The sequence below is a fragment of the Patiria miniata genome, unplaced genomic scaffold (assembly GCF_015706575.1).
Source record: "Patiria miniata isolate m_02_andy unplaced genomic scaffold, ASM1570657v1 HiC_scaffold_22, whole genome shotgun sequence".
Taxonomy (NCBI): Eukaryota; Metazoa; Echinodermata; class Asteroidea; order Valvatida; family Asterinidae; genus Patiria; species Patiria miniata.
Window position 1 is genome coordinate 14,754,746 of NW_024037061.1, and position 15,653 is coordinate 14,770,398.

At 42.7% G+C, this 15,653-nt stretch overlaps 3 protein-coding genes across 3 annotated transcripts; all 3 read left to right on the top strand.

Annotated features, from left to right (window-relative positions):
• Window positions 1-4,055, top strand: LOC119730955 (retinol dehydrogenase 11-like). Its single transcript, XM_038204026.1, has 4 exons — window positions 1-419; window positions 1,082-1,324; window positions 1,745-2,168; window positions 2,838-4,055. Exons 1-4 carry the CDS (start codon window positions 278-280, stop codon window positions 3,040-3,042), a joined length of 1,014 nt encoding a protein of 337 aa, XP_038059954.1. The 5' UTR covers window positions 1-277; the 3' UTR covers window positions 3,043-4,055.
• An 809-nt stretch (window positions 4,056-4,864) lies between these two features.
• Window positions 4,865-12,045, top strand: LOC119730957 (retinol dehydrogenase 11-like). The gene is made up of 4 exons (XM_038204028.1): window positions 4,865-5,126; window positions 6,623-6,865; window positions 7,813-8,242; window positions 10,414-12,045. Exons 1-4 carry the CDS (start codon window positions 4,985-4,987, stop codon window positions 10,616-10,618), a joined length of 1,020 nt encoding a protein of 339 aa, XP_038059956.1. The 5' UTR covers window positions 4,865-4,984; the 3' UTR covers window positions 10,619-12,045.
• A 213-nt stretch (window positions 12,046-12,258) lies between these two features.
• On the top strand, window positions 12,259-15,092 carry LOC119730956 (retinol dehydrogenase 11-like). The gene is made up of 4 exons (XM_038204027.1): window positions 12,259-12,709; window positions 12,976-13,218; window positions 13,490-13,919; window positions 14,609-15,092. The coding sequence occupies exons 1-4, from the start codon at window positions 12,568-12,570 to the stop codon at window positions 14,811-14,813; spliced, it is 1,020 nt and encodes a 339-aa protein (XP_038059955.1). The 5' UTR covers window positions 12,259-12,567; the 3' UTR covers window positions 14,814-15,092.
• Window positions 15,093-15,653: the final 561 nt, after the last annotated feature.

Genomic DNA, 15,653 nt, shown 5'->3' on the forward strand with positions numbered 1-15,653 from the left:
GCATTTTCCGTCTAATCGGCGTCAAAGTATCGGGACACGAAAGTAGACGCTTAACAAAGAATGACCCTGACGCAACCACCAACAGTGATGTAGATAATATCGTTTACTTTACCGATATCACTGTACAGTCCAGTAGATCGAGAGCAATAATGATGTTATGCACAGTCCTCGTCACAGGATCAACGGTTTTTTTCAGATCAGACTCAACAAACGGTTTGATTAGAAGTATTGAAAAGTCTTGATCATACTAGGGGGGTGTTGCAATTTTGGCCCCCAAATGGCACTGCTTTCTAGACTGTTGAGTTGGCTGGTGCCGATCTTAGTGGTCCTGTATGCTGTATTTTACTGGCAGGTGATTACCAATCGGAAGTACTTCACCAACGACGTTAAGCTCAATGGAAAGACGACCATTGTAACCGGTAAGCAGAACCTGAAGTCCCTGTTAAACTTCAGCTTTAAACCTCGTAGTATAGTGATACTTTCGTAGTAGTTATACAGTTAATCAGTCAGTCGGTCGGCTGGGATGGGCTGGGGCGGGCCCTGCCCGGCCCGGGCCGGGCCGGGCCGGGCCGGCCGGGGGCCGGGGGCCGGGGGCTGGGCTGGGGGCCGGGCTGGGCTGGGCTGGCCTGGCGGGCTTGGCTGGGGGGCTTGGCTGGGCTGGGCTGGGCTATTCCTACAGTTCCAGCAAAATACATGCATTAACAGGGTCCCAATGGAAACAGTTTTAAACTGAAGTTGATTTGGGTGTACCCTGGGTAAAGAAAATTAAATAAACTTGTTACTTGATGAACCTTTAACGATACTTTCGGTTTGGTCCCAGTGGGGCAGATTGTCCTCTCTGTACATCTATCTCACTGACTAGAACGAGTGACTGACCGACTGACTGACTGATGGCATGACTTGTGAATTACACCGGCTATTGGCTGATGATGAGAGCCGCAGGCAGCGCTAATGTGTAAACCCCATGCCTTAAATAGGCTAAATCAAGCTGACTGTGTAAACCAGATGCACGAAAAGACTTCCAATGCTCTGGAATCAGATTGTAATACTTAGCTTGCCTTTTCCTGTTGTTGAAAACAAGGAGGGAACTCTGGCATTGGCTGGTGGACAGCTCTCGACTTTGCCCAGCGAGGCGCCCGGGTCGTCCTCGCCTGTCGCAATCTCAAGAAGGCCGAAGATGCTGCCAAAGAGATCAAGATGCGTACGGGCAACTCGGAGGTTGTGGTGCGCCACCTGGATCTAGCCAGCCTTCAGTCTGTCAGGGAGTTTTCAAACAAGATCATAGAAAGCGAGGAGAGACTTGACATACTTGTAAACAATGCAGGTATGGACTCTGTACACTGGTTCCCGTTCGATTTTGAGAATAAATAGATGTAGAGAGACAGACAGTATCCATTTAGCCTCACCCAGGCCAAGATCTTTTGACCAATCACAACTGTGAGGTTTTTTGTCTTGATTTGGTCTTTATCATTCAAGCATACTTGTTTTAATACATGTGTTGCTAACAAAAGAGTTGCTCTATTATGTCGGAGCGTTATGTGTTACATTCACCTAATAGACCATTATCACGTTGCGGCCATCTTGATTTTTCCCATTCAAATCAACGTAACCAAAGCGAGGCTGGAAGGAAAAATAATCTGGTTCCTTTTTGCACAAAAACTTTATCATTCAGTACTGTTATTGGATACATGGAACATGATTGAAATGGTGGCAGCATATTAGGTAAAAATGCACCTGTTTGCAGGTCTTGCCCGTTTGCAGCATCGAGCCAAGGCCACGGAGGACAACTTTGACCTTGTCTTCGGCGTCAACCACTTCGGCCACTTCCTGCTGACCAACCTCCTCCTGGACCTGCTGAAAAAGAGCTCCCCCAGCCGTGTAGTCACCGTCTCCTCCTCGGGCCATCGTTATGCCAAGGAGCCCATGAATCTGACTCGCGAGGATCCGGCCGTGGCCAGTTTGCTGTATCCTCACTTGGAGGGTTACAAGATCAGCAAGCTGGCCAACATTCAGTTCGGCCGGGAGCTGGCCAGGCGGGAAGCATCTAGCGGTGTAGTTTCTGTTTCCCTGCATCCAGGGACCATCTATACTCCAATATGGAAAAACGCCATGACCGATGACACCGTTTGGTGGAAAGTTCTTTACTACATACTCTCACCGTTAATGTGGTAGGTATAAACATTCGTTAATAATTGTTACCATCCAAATGAAGCTTTCACTCTCCTCCTTAATGAAACTGTATGCACCTAACTTATATTTTTGAGCAATTCTGTTGTTTCAAATGAAAAAAAGTACACAAACAGCTAATGATCCTAAACTGCATTCTGTAGTAACATGTTTTGCAAGGAAAGTTTTCATTCATTTTACTCAATTCAATTCAATGCAATTTCAATTCATAGAAAAATATCCTGGAATTTAAAGGTATCGTGGAAAGTCATTGAATTGTGTTATTTTACACAAAAAATTGACATTCCAAGAACAAAATCGTGGAAAAATAATGGAATCTTGCACAAGCCACACGTGATGATACGTAATATGTGGCCATGGCAGTCGTCCGGTGTACATTACATTGACTATACTCTTTATGCATACATGTACATGCGCAATACGTGTTGCTCCTTCAATGCACCATTGTAATGCTTCTGTGGTGAGCAGTGGAATGTCAAACTTTAAGGCTGAGAGGGAGTGGTGTCGAGTCCCGTGCCTCCAGAGCAACTGTCTCCTAAAACAGCGGGGGAAGTTAGTCAAGAAAAGCCCTTAGTTTGTCCTGGGGAAAGTCATGAAAGTTCATCAGAAGATTCCATGGGATCCCTGATGATGTTATTGTTTGTCACCAGGCTGTCTATGATAGACGAGGAAGCAGGTACCCAGACGACCCTCCACTGCGCCCTGGATGACTCGATACCTCAGCTCTCTGGCAGCTACTTTGACAACTGCCAGGTGATGGCGCCCTCAGCGCTCGCTGAGGATGACGAGATGGCCCGGAGATTGTGGCAAGTCAGCTGCGAAGCCACCGGCTTGAAATGCACCTCAACAAATTGATGTAATTTCTGCCTTTTAGAAGACCCATTACAGAAATAAACATTCTATAGGACCAGGCAATCAAAGAGTGCGCGCGCACTGACCAATAATGTCGCAACTTTTGTTCCGGGGGACCACCATATACCTCGTTGCACACTCTCCGTCAATTTTCACCGTATTTTTTTTCCCTTAAAATACCAATTACGTATTCACTTTAGAATTAGACATTGAGCAAAAATGTGCCCTTATGCAGTTTATGGAATAATTACATTACAAATTGGTAATTATTTGCAGCTATTAGGTTCATGGAGGGTAGACTGGTTTCCAGCCTATTATTGGATTGTTTCGTAAAATACAACTCACTGTGGATCCGGGGGGGGGGGGAGGCAAAGGCAAAAAAAAAGATACACCAATTTTCGACGTCGCAAAAAAGGCAGCAACTGCGTACACCACCCACAAAACTCAACAAAAGCAGTGCATTTGCTCCCCCCCCCCCGCCCCTTAATTGAAACCGAAATTGAACCTATTCTGGGCGAAGCCGGAGCCACAAGATCGATCTGCGGCAAATTGAACACGACGTCACATCTTTGGGGTCATCGCCTCTTTTACATTCAAAATGAGTGCCAGCCTGCCATCATCAGACGGACGGTTTACCTTACGTTCACTTGTGGTCTACAATATGTGTGTATGGTGTAATAGACCATAATGAATGCGGTAACTGCGGCCCAACCTGTTCAGTTGTAGCCTTATTATATAAGTCATGTACATGATGTAAAAGTCTGATTTAATTACTGCAAAGTGAAATAAAGGATTCGTACTTTGTTGAATATCACTTGGTGCATGGAGCGTTTTATAGCTGTATTATTAATTATAGCAAATCTGTGTGCAGTACAGTGACAGTGCCATGCAGTGTTTTAGTATAACCATTTGGTATGACTCCAGTGATCCATTTTCCATAACTGCAATAAATTAATAGCTGGTCAGTGGAGACCAATCATTTGTCACAATATATGGTCATGAACCAGAGGCACGTATATTTTGTAAAGACTGTCCTTTTGCATTCAAATGCCCTTTTTCAACAGCGCTTACCCTCCCCCAACAATTTGTAAAGACTGTTTTATTTTTAAGAAGTGCCCTTTTTGCTGAACAAGTGTCCTTTCATAAAAAGAAGTGGTTCACTCTGTTTGTGCTATCGGGCGTTGTCGGAGCTTTTTTTTTTATTGCAAGCATGTATCGCCCTGAAAAGCACCATTTATTGTCCGTTAGTGTGCATAATCGTCGGTTTTGAACAGCGCTCCCATCGACAGTCATCGGCAAACATTCATGACGATGATAATGTACATGCCGCTAGACTTGTTACCCGTTCACCATCACGACGACACATAACCCCAAAACTGCGAAATCTCCACTGGTTGTACCTGTCAGTAAGCGCATCAGCTTCAAAACTCTACTCTTTACTTATAAATGCATCGACGGTTCGTCACCATCATACCTTCGCGACCTCATTGAACCCTATCAACCACCGCGCACCCTGCGCGTATGGACATCGGTCCTTCACACACTCATCCGCTACTCTCTGGAACTCTCTCCCACAAAACATCACGACTGCAAGAACTGAAACTGAGTTCAAAATTACACTTAAGACATGCCTATTTAACATTTAATCATTTTGTGTTGTAAAGCGCATTGAGACATTGTATAATGCGCTATATAAGAACCGTTTTATTGTGTAATGCGCTATATAAGAACCGTTTTATTTTTATTATTATTATTATGCATGCATGCCCAATATTATTGTGACATTCCAGATCACTGTACAGTCCAGAGGATAACAATACGATAATGCCCAGTCATCCTTGCAGTTAACGTATAGTTGAGGGTGGCAACGCAGTTTTCAAATCACGTATACACAGACTGTAAGTGTTGAGCTCATAAATGTACGCTGTGTGTTCTGCAAAAAGAAATGGCACTGCTGTCTAGAGTATGCAAGTGGCTGGTGCCGATCCTAGTGGTACTGTATGCTGTGTTTTACTGGCAGGTGATTACCAATCGGAAGTACTTCACCAACGACGTTAAGCTCAATGGAAAGACGACCATTGTAACAGGTGGGCAGAACGTTAAAGTTTGGGCATCATTAATGTCAGTTTGCAGTGCCATGACTACCTCAAGTCATGTACTCTCTCAGTTTACAATGTTGCTATTGCAATGATGTTCTTGTGTCACTTTTAATCATGTTTAATTGCCTTTCTGGTAACGTAATGCATTTCCAAAGGATCCTAAGAAATACAACATAAGGCCTGCCGAGATTATAACTAGTAAATCAGTCAATTAGTCAGTCCATGGAGGAAGGAATAGACGGTCAGTCTGTCAGTGACTCGGCAATCAAGAGGCTATAGCCCACCAACCCTGCTGAACCGAACAGTGTGGAGCATGTGGGATTGGGCATGCAGTAAACCCCTTGTGAACATTCCTGATGCATTAATGTTGGATTCAGCAGGCAACTGCATGTTATGCATAAACATAACGCTTAGGATCATCCTCGAGCTAGCAACTGCAGGAATCGCAATATAACGCCAAGTTGGACTATTATACAAATAACGAATGTTTGTGAGTGCGATGGTAAGAATAATTTCATGAGGTGACAGATTGAATGTTCTATTCCACGAGGCGAAGCCGAGTGGAATAGAACATTCAATCTGTCACCGAATGAAATTATTCTTTCCATTGCACGAACGTAAAACATTCGTTATTTGTTTTATACAACACCAGAATAAATTCTCGTCATTTGATTGGTAAATTATAAACTACAATTTATTTTGATTTTAAAGATGTTGAACTACCCCTTCACGAAAATGTTTGAACCCAACGCTGTAGCGCTGGCTCTTTGGAACAATACGCGCTACGCTGAACGCGCACACCATCATGCATTTTGCACGCAAATACCGCGTCATGGAACAAGCGCAAAGTGAAACGGTATAACGCATGGGTATAATGCATTGTCGCACCGTGCATTATACCGAATAATAATATGTCATGTGATCTACAATTCACCAATCAGATAACGGGGATTTATGCAGGTGTTGTATAAAGTCAGCTGACAACTGAAATAATTGGACAGTGGACTGAGCAGGAAACTCCGGTTGGACTCTGTTGGATCAAAGCAGGGTAGTCCTGAGGAACTAGGTTAGGGTTAGATTCCGTATTAGCCGATACCAGAGCCGTATATTAGAGAAGTTGCGACATGAGGGTCGCACTGTTTGGAACCAAAATGGTGGATTATGCATTAGTGCACATATATAATGGTACACAATAGTCGCACACTGCACTTTATGTATACACAATAATGAACGACCATTTGAACAGTCTGAAGTTGTCGCAACTCTCTCTATACGGCTCAGGCTGGTACCAGCTATAGGGCCAGCCTAGCGTCCTTGTGAATTAGACTGGTTGTTGGCTGATGATGAGAGCCGGGCAGTGCTATTGTATATGATAACCCTGTAACCTCAGTAAACGGGCTAAATCCGGCTTACTAAGTAAACCAGATGCATGAACAAAATAACGCATTAAGTTGGCTTGCCTTGTCCTGTTTTGTTTTAAACAGGAGGAAACTCTGGCATTGGCTGGTGGACAGCTCTTGACTTTGCCCAGCGAGGCGCCCGGGTCATCCTCGCCTGTCGCAATCTCCAGAAGGCCGAAGACGCCGCCAAAGAGATCAAGACGCGTACGGGCAACTCGGAGGTTGTGGTGCGCAAGCTGGAGCTATCGAGCCTGAAGTCGGTCAGGGACTTTGCTCAACAAATTAATGAAGAAGAGAAAAGACTTGACATTCTAGTTAACAATGCAGGTATGAACTCCATGCATAGTTTTTCCCTTCAACTTCCATAAATAGAGGTAGAGAGACAGATAGTACGATCCATTTCGTCACCGACACCACCAAGTAATACTCCATGTGTTAAACCATATTTTTTTTTCGATTTTAAGTCTTTTTTTTTTACATTTTTAAACATTATTCATCAAGGCCTACATTGCACGAGTTTTTAAAGCTTCAAGAGCTTTACTTTAATAATAACGCTAATTATCCATGACAACTTTTGCGCAAAAGTGACAATTATCGTTTTCACGAAGTACCACTCAAGTTCCATTTACCATTGTAATGCATGGCGCACTCTTCTGAAATGTGAGCAAAAACGTTTTCACAAAGAAACACTCTCTTCAAATCTTATAACACTCTCCTTGTTTAAGCGCGCACACTGACCCGAAGTAACACTCAACTATGCTGTAATACATTGAAACGAACTACTTCGTGAAAACAAAGATTTACAGTTTCGCAGCTTTTTCGGTTTCACGAACGGACACTCACCTTTTTTTCTCTTATTTCTTGTTGATTTAATACACAAACGGGTAAAACAGCAGATTTAATAAATTTAATACATCAAGTGCCCACAACGACAAACCCAACTGAAAATACCCTGCAGTTTCGGCGCAAAGTGTTGTTTTAGAAGCTAAGGCGTTCACCTTTAGATGCCGTTTTCTCCGATTGCTAGTTTTTACTGGTATGTACATGAGTGTAACTTGGTGGCGTCGCTGACGATTTATCCACACCCCTTGACCAATCACTGACAGCAGTTATTGTCTTTTTGTCTTGATTTAGTCTTTATCATTCAATCTAATACAATAATGTTAAATTTGAAACACCAAGTAAAATCGTGTTGCTTCCAGAATTCTCCTTTCTATCAAAGCATTGTAATGGCATTTAGGTTTTAATTTCATGCAATATGCACCCGTTTGCAGGTCTTTCCCGTTTGAAGCAGCGATCCTCGGCAACGGAGGACAACTTTGATCTGGTCTTCGGCGTCAACCACTTCGGCCACTTCCTGCTGACCAATCTCCTCCTGGACCTGCTGAAGAAGAGCGCCCCCAGCCGGGTGGTCACCGTCTCCTCTGCCACCCATTATTTCGCCCCTGAGCCCATGAATCTGACTCGCGAGGACCCAGCCGTGGCCAGTTTGCTGTATCCTCACTTGGAGGGCTACAACATCAGCAAGGTGGCCAACATTCAGTTTGGCCGGGAGCTGGCCAGGAGGGAAGCATCCAGCGGTGTAGTCTCCGTCTCCCTGCATCCAGGGACCATCTATACTCCAATATGGAAAAGCCTCATGACCGCTGAAACAGACTCAGTGTGGATGAAAACCCTTTACTACACACTGTCTCCGTTAATGTGGTAAGTTAAACATGCATGGTTGAGACATCATCCAAATATTAATTGCTTCCATTCTCCTCAGAAATGTTGAAACAGTTTTGGAATAATGTATACAGCTTTTAATGCCATGTAGTATCGTTTGAAATTCTCCGGGAAACCTACCTACACTGCAAAAACTGTAGTGTTAATTTAACACCATTCGGTATTTATATAGGACAACATCAGTAAAATTTAACACCAGATGGTCCTATATAGATACAAATTGTGTACATTTAACACCGCAGTTTATGCAGTGTAACAGGTCTAGAAACCCTGCTCAAAGTGCATATACCTATCTTTGGTGCGTCCGCACCTGGAGTATGCTGTGACAGCGTGGGACCAACACTTCGTGTGTAACGCCAAAACACTGGACAGAGTCCAAAGACAGCTAGGCAGCAAGATTCTGCACAAAAAATACAGTAGGGAAGAGGGAACAGTCACTGGAATCCTGGAGCACCTCAAGGGAGACCTGAAAGAGCGTAGGAAGATACAAAGACTATCAATGCTCTACAAAACCAAACACGAACTGGTTGCCATCTCACGAGCAGAGCACCTCACCTTAAACACAAGAAATACCAGGGGGCACCAACACAAATATTACAAACGACATGCAACCAAGGAAGCCTACAAGAACTCTTTCTTCCCGAGAACCATTACATAATATGGAGCAAGTTGCCAGCCAACGTCGTCAACTGTAAGACACTATTGCATGCAAGGATAGTACATCCAAGCACTTCATGGACAACTAAGGCAATGTACTAAGTCATCTCCACATCCACTCCATGCGAGTCATAAGGACAAAAGTTGGTGTGATATTCTTGAGTGAATTTTATCGACTCAACAAGAACCAGAACCAGAGGTGAAGATAGGACTGGTACCAAATACCATGTGAAGTTATTCGGTCTGAAATGTTATCGTTTGCAAGAAAATTAACATTGAATTTAGGCAGGCACACTTTTTTTGAGTGCGTCGGCAACAAAATCCAGTTGCTAGATCCAAAAATGTTGTGCATACATTTTCTATGTTTTCATAAAATGTATTGTATCGCTGAGCTTAAACTGCAGCATATAGTTATATGCACCCTACTTCAGTTTTAGGACAAGTTTAATGTTTCAAATAAACAACAAAATTGTACAGAAACCTCATTCTAGAGTAACAGGTTTTCCAAGAAAAGTGCGCATCCCGCCATTTACTACAGTAGTGTAAACCTCAATTTTCTCCCACTGCAATCTTTTCCATGATTATTCCAAACACAGTCCGCCTCTATCTCTCCCGGAGAATTGTTTTTCCTTCCTTAAATTTTGATCAATATTAGATTTAATTTCATCTTACATGTCAACGTTTTTTCAGTAATGCAGGGTTCCCTAAGTCAGAGACAAAATCATGGAATTTAAAGATATCATGGAAAATCATGGAATCTTGCACAACCCGTACGTGATTATGTATAATGTGGCTATGGCAGCCTTCTGGTTTGCATTCTGTTTACTACACTTCCTCTTTATGGTCTACATTTGTTGGTCCTTCAATGCACCATTGTGATGATTCTGTGGTGCGCAGTGGTCTTATTGTCAAACTTTAAGGCTGAAAGGGAGTGGTGTCCCTTGCCTTTAGAGCAACTGTCTCCCCGAAACAGCGGGGAGATTAGTTACGGAAACCCTTATTTTGTCCTTGAAAAGTCATGGTATTTCATCACAAGATTCCATGGGATCCCTGATCATTTGTCACCAATCACGTAAATACCAAGTATTAGATACTAAGTCCGGTAAATCTGGTTCCGAGACCCAAAGATTCTGACTTTCCCAATGAATCTCAGGCCAGATAGGTACCAGCTTCGAGTTACCGAAACTGGCAGTATTTCTATTGGTTCCAGAAATGTAAGCATTTTTTGGAACCTGCTGTCCTTGACTTTGATATGCTCGTGAAAGCTTTGATGTTAGGTGTAAAATGGTCTTACTAACAAAATTGCTTGCCATGCTTGTTTTCAGTTCTGAAAATTCAGTTCTGAAATTTCAAACCCAGGAATCGTCAGAGAGGTTATGACCTTTGATTTATATGACCGTCCGTCCGGTGAAGTTCTTTATGCCTAATTGTGAGAATATAGTCAGTTCCCCTATATGTAATTTGTTTTATTTTTTGTTATACTTTCAAAACAGGCTGTTCTTCCTTGATGAAGAAGCAGGTACCCAGACGACCCTTCACTGCGCCCTGGATGACTCGATACCTCAGCTCTCTGGAAGTTACTTTGACAACAGCCAGGTGATGGCGCCCTCAGCGCTCGCTGAGGATGACGAGCTGGCCCGGAGATTGTGGCAAGTCAGCTGCGAAGCCACCGGCTTGGAATGCACCTCAACAAATTAATGTTATTTCTGCTTTGTAGAAGACACATTCTAGGAAAAACTATCGGACCGGGCAATGAAGAGTGCGCGCGCACTGACCAATAATGTCGTGACATTTGGTCGGGTGGGGATTGTGGAATATACTGATGGAAGTAATCATTCTTCCTATTTGACATACGTACGTATCTTAATTCATCAAAAAAAATCAATTCACATTGATTTCATACAAATGTTAGTCTAAAATTTAATATGAGTTACAAGAAGCTTGCCCGAAAATAATAAATAAATGCATGCGAAATTATTTCAATTCGACGACATATAGCCATATGAATTCAACCATTGAGCACCGTTGACTTTAGGATTGGTGCCATTAAGCACAAATTTGTTTCAATACACCACCATACGAGTACCATTTGATGTTGCAACCATTGAGCATCATTGATTTTACCATTTAACATCAATAGTTTCCATACAAAACCATACAAGTACTACTTGGTATTGTTTTTTTTTATACCATTGATCACCATTGTTTTACCATTGATATCAAGCACCAATGGTTTCCACACAAAACCATACGAGTACCATTTGATATTGATTGTAACCATTGAGCACCATTGATTTTTACCATTAGTACCACTTAGCACATTGTTGCCATACACAAACCAAATGAGTACCATATAATACTGATATATTATAAACCACTGATGAGCACCATTGATTCACCATTGGTACCATTCAGCACCTATTGGTTTCTATACAATACCATACGAGTACCATTTGATATTGTTTTAACCATTGAGCATCATGGATTTTACCATTGGTGACCATTGGTTACGTTTGGTTACCATATAGCACCAAGGCAATAGGTTACCATTGAAACCATACAGGTACCATTTGTTAGCCATTAGTACCATAGGTTACCATTGGTTACCATTTACCATTGTAATTTTTTGTAAGGTAAAACTTGACCGAGAGTGCATATTTTAAAGGATGCACTCTCGGTCAAGTTTTACCCCCAAAAAATGTTTTCTTGTAATACAAATGTATTCACTTTTGAATTAATCATCGAGCAAAAGTGGTATGGAATAACTACTTTAAACTTCAAAAAAATGGATATAAGATAACCTAATCAGCCCTAGGGCAAAAGTTGAGACATGATAGAATACAACCGTATGTATACTAGTGGTATGCAAAAATTGGGGTTTTGTTTTCGGACAAATTCCTCAGTACGCACATGTGGTTGCGAAAGCCGATTTATAAAGGCTACGTAATACTTTATTTCGAATGAAACAACGTGCACACAAATTGATGTTCGTGGGCGAAGTTTGAAAATCAATTTCTCCCGTTTTGAAGACCGCATCTTCATGCAACTTTCAGGGATTGTTTCCCTTGTTATGATGCAACTGTGTGATAAAAATCGTTTTGATGTATTCAGTGTTTCAGCTGTAACACTGGTGTTTGCAATATCTGTCAATCTTTTCAAGCCTCACGAATATATATAAGGTTCATATCCATTATGGTATGTAGTAGAAATTTGCACTATCGCCTCCTCCACGAGTTATTAATTAATAAATATCACCCATAAATATCACCGCTCTGTTTTAGCTTCACTGTACGTAATCGGATTAAGTTTGCCTAACAACGCTAGACGCAAAGCCTTCGCAACCACAAGGCTGAGTAGATTGGAAAACCACACGTGTGGCCGAACGTACAGCGCAGCACGTCCACGCAAGTGGAGCTATGTTTAAACATGATCATGATGATGATGTACATGCCCAAATAGATAACATCATATTGTTGACTTTCCAGGTATCACTGTGTACAGTCCAGAAGAGAACAATGATAATGTGCACAGTCATGCATTTGCAGTTAATATAGTTTTAGGGTCAACGGTTTTCAAATCACACACACCACCCTGTACATACATGTACACTGCTTGGTGTTGATGTACGTTGTGTTCTGCAAAAAGAAATGGCACTGCTGTCTAGAGTATGCAAGTGGCTGGTGCCGATCCTAGTGGTACTGTATGCTGTGTTTTACTGGCATGTGTTTGTCAATCGGAAGTATTTCACCGACGACGTTAAGCTCAATGGAAAGACGGCCATTGTAACAGGTGGGCAGAACGATACAGTTTGGGCTTAAATGTCATTTGGCAGCATTAACTGCATTTGGCCGTTAATGATTCTGTTTTAGCTGTTACTAAAGGGCCAGCCTATATGTAATTAGACTAGTTGTTAGCTGATGATGAGAGCCGGGCAGTGTTATTGTATATGATTACCCTGTAACTCCAGTAAACGGGCTAAATCCGGCTGACTAGACCAGTTGCATGAAAAGAACTAGACTAACTCGGCTTGCCTTGTCCTGTTTTGTTTTAAATAGGAGCAAACTCCGGCATTGGCTGGTGGACAGCTCTCGACTTTGCCCAGCGAGGCGCCCGGGTCATCCTCGCCTGTCGCAATCTCCAGAAGGCTGAAGACGCCGCCAAGGAGATAAAAATGCGTACGGGCAACTCGGAGGTTGTGGTGCGCAAGCTGGAGCTATCGAGCCTGAAGTCGGTCAGGGACTTTGCTCAACAAATCAACGAAGAAGAGAAAAGGCTTGACATTCTAGTTAACAATGCAGGTATGAACTCCATACACAGGTTTTCCCTTCAACTTCGATCGAGGTAGAGAGATTGATCGATTCCCAACCCCAAATTTAAGTCTTGGCATTCTTAAAGTATGTTTGTTTAAAGTCTTTTTGTTTTGATTTGTCTTTAACAAGCGTACTTGTTGGAATAACAAGTGAAACTGTGTTGCTTAATCGAGAATTTCTTCTTTCTATCGAAGCATTATAATACATGTATTATAAGAAATTTATGTTTTTAATTCACATAATATGCACCCGTTTGCAGGTCTTACCCGCTTGCAGCAGCGAGCCGCGGCGACGGAGGATAATTTCGATCTTGTCTTCGGCGTCAACCACTTCGGCCACTTCCTGCTGACCAACCTCCTCCTGGACCTGCTGAAGAAGAGCGCCCCAAGCCGGGTGGTCACCGTCTCCTCCGCCGCCCATTATTTCGCCCCTGAGCCCATGAATCTGACCCGCGAGGACCCAGCCGTGGCCAGTTTGCTGTATCCTCACTTGGAGGGCTACCACATCAGCAAGGTGGCCAACATTCAGTTTGGCCGGGAGCTGGCCAGGCGGGAAGCATCCAGCGGTGTAGTTTCCGTCTCTCTGCATCCCGGGACCATCTATACTCCGATATGGAAAAACTTCATGACTGTTGACAAAGACTCAGTGTTGATGAAAACTCTTTACTACACACTGTCTCCTTTAATGTGGTAAGTTAAACATGCATGGTTGAGACATCCAACTAATGTTTTTATTCTCCTCAGAAACGTGTAACAGTTTTGGAATATACAGCTTTTAAAGCCATGTAGGATCGTTTGAAATTATCCGGAAAAGTACCTACATATTTAACAACAGATCTAGACCTTAGTCAACGGTGGAGATAGGACTGGTACCAAATATTCTGTAAAGCTCTTCGGTCTGAAATGGTATCGTCCGGAAGAAAACTAACATTGTAAAAGGTGGGCACACTTTTTTGAGTGCGTTAGGAGCCAAATCCAGTTGTTAGGTCCAAAAATGTTGTGCATATACAACTTCTCTGCAGTTCATAAAAAGTTGATATTCCGAGAACAAAATCATGGAATCTTGCACAACCCATACGTGATGATGCAAAATACATGTATGTGGCTATGGCAGTCTTCCGATTTGCATTTCATTTGCTGTACTTCCTCTTTATGGTCTACATTTGTTGCTCCTTCAATGCACCATTGCGATGCTTCTGTGGTGCGCAGTGGTATATGTCCGAACTTTAAGGCTGAAAGGGAGTGGTGTCCCGTGCCTCCAGGACAACTGTCTACAAACAGCGGGGAAATAAGTCACGGAAAGCCCTTATTTTGTCCTAGGGAAAGTCATGGTATTTCATTTCTGTGGGAAATCTGATGATGTTATTGTTCGTCACCAGGCTCTTTATGATAGACGAGGAAGCAGGCGCCCAGACGACCCTTCACTGCGCCCTGGATGACTCGATACCTCAGCTCTCTGGCAGCTACTTTGACAACAGCCAGGTGATGGCGCCCTCAGCGCTCGCTGAGGATGACGAGCTGGCCCGGCGATTGTGGCAAGTCAGCTGCGAAGCCACCGGCTTGAAATGCACCTCAACAAATTGATGTTTATTTCTGCCATGCACAATGTAAAAGACCCATTCCAAGACTAACCGTTTAACACTAACCGGACCGGGCAACCAAAGGTTGCACCCTGACCAATTTATACAAGTACCAGTCAGGTGACCACCATATACCTCGTTAAAAGATGTACTCTCTGTCAGGTTTTATTTTGAACAAAATTAAAGATTTTGTTCTCGATTGTTTATTTTTTTGGCAATACAAATGCATTCACTTTCGAATTAGATATAGAGCGAAAGTTGGCTGAATTCAAACTGACGTCATTAGAAATGGCCGCCATTTTTTATACAAACCCTCCAACTCCCAATTATTGTTTGAGGGACCATTCCTTTTCCCCTGCGGTTCCTTATCTTTGGAACAAACTCACAGTCAACATTCACAATGTTATTATCAAAATTACACGAAATTCAAAGAAGAAAAAAAGTGTTAAAGATTTTACTCAATTTATTCATAATTTTTAGTACACTATATCAAATAAGAGATTAAAATGAAGTTTATAAAAATGTCGCAATTAAACTCAAAATATTATCAAAGAAATTCTTGCTCTTTGTCTTAATTGTACGATATTTCTCCCAATTTTTAGGTCGGTTAATGGTGTGGTCTTAAGCAGTAGGCCTTTGTTGCCAGTGTAGGTCACTAAGGGACACCGAATGTGCACGAATCGGGAAACACCTAATTTAGTTGACCAGGCGCGGTTCTACGGGGGGGGGGGGGGGGGGGGCTATGGGGGGGCTGTAGCCCCCCAAAATTTTTGTCTAGCCCCCCCCAAAAAAAAAAAAATGCCGTAAATAAGTTCCGATTGTGATGTACATGCGAACGGTCTCC

Bases quoted from the DNA above. Each gene is read 5' to 3' on its own strand.
- LOC119730956 (XM_038204027.1), top strand. From the start codon at position 12,568: ATGGCACTGCTGTCTAGAGTATGCAAGTGGCTGGTGCCGATCCTAGTG. The intron at 12,710-12,975 runs GTGGGCAGAACG...TGTTTTAAATAG, and splicing joins AAAGACGGCCATTGTAACAG to GAGCAAACTCCGGCATTGGC. The intron at 13,219-13,489 runs GTATGAACTCCA...ACCCGTTTGCAG, and splicing joins CATTCTAGTTAACAATGCAG to GTCTTACCCGCTTGCAGCAG.
- LOC119730955 (XM_038204026.1), top strand. From the start codon at position 278: ATGGCACTGCTTTCTAGACTGTTGAGTTGGCTGGTGCCGATCTTAGTG. The intron at 1,325-1,744 runs GTATGGACTCTG...ACCTGTTTGCAG, and splicing joins CATACTTGTAAACAATGCAG to GTCTTGCCCGTTTGCAGCAT. The intron at 2,169-2,837 runs GTAGGTATAAAC...GTTTGTCACCAG, and splicing joins ATACTCTCACCGTTAATGTG to GCTGTCTATGATAGACGAGG.
- LOC119730957 (XM_038204028.1), top strand. From the start codon at position 4,985: ATGGCACTGCTGTCTAGAGTATGCAAGTGGCTGGTGCCGATCCTAGTG. The intron at 5,127-6,622 runs GTGGGCAGAACG...TGTTTTAAACAG, and splicing joins AAAGACGACCATTGTAACAG to GAGGAAACTCTGGCATTGGC. The intron at 8,243-10,413 runs GTAAGTTAAACA...CTTTCAAAACAG, and splicing joins ACACTGTCTCCGTTAATGTG to GCTGTTCTTCCTTGATGAAG.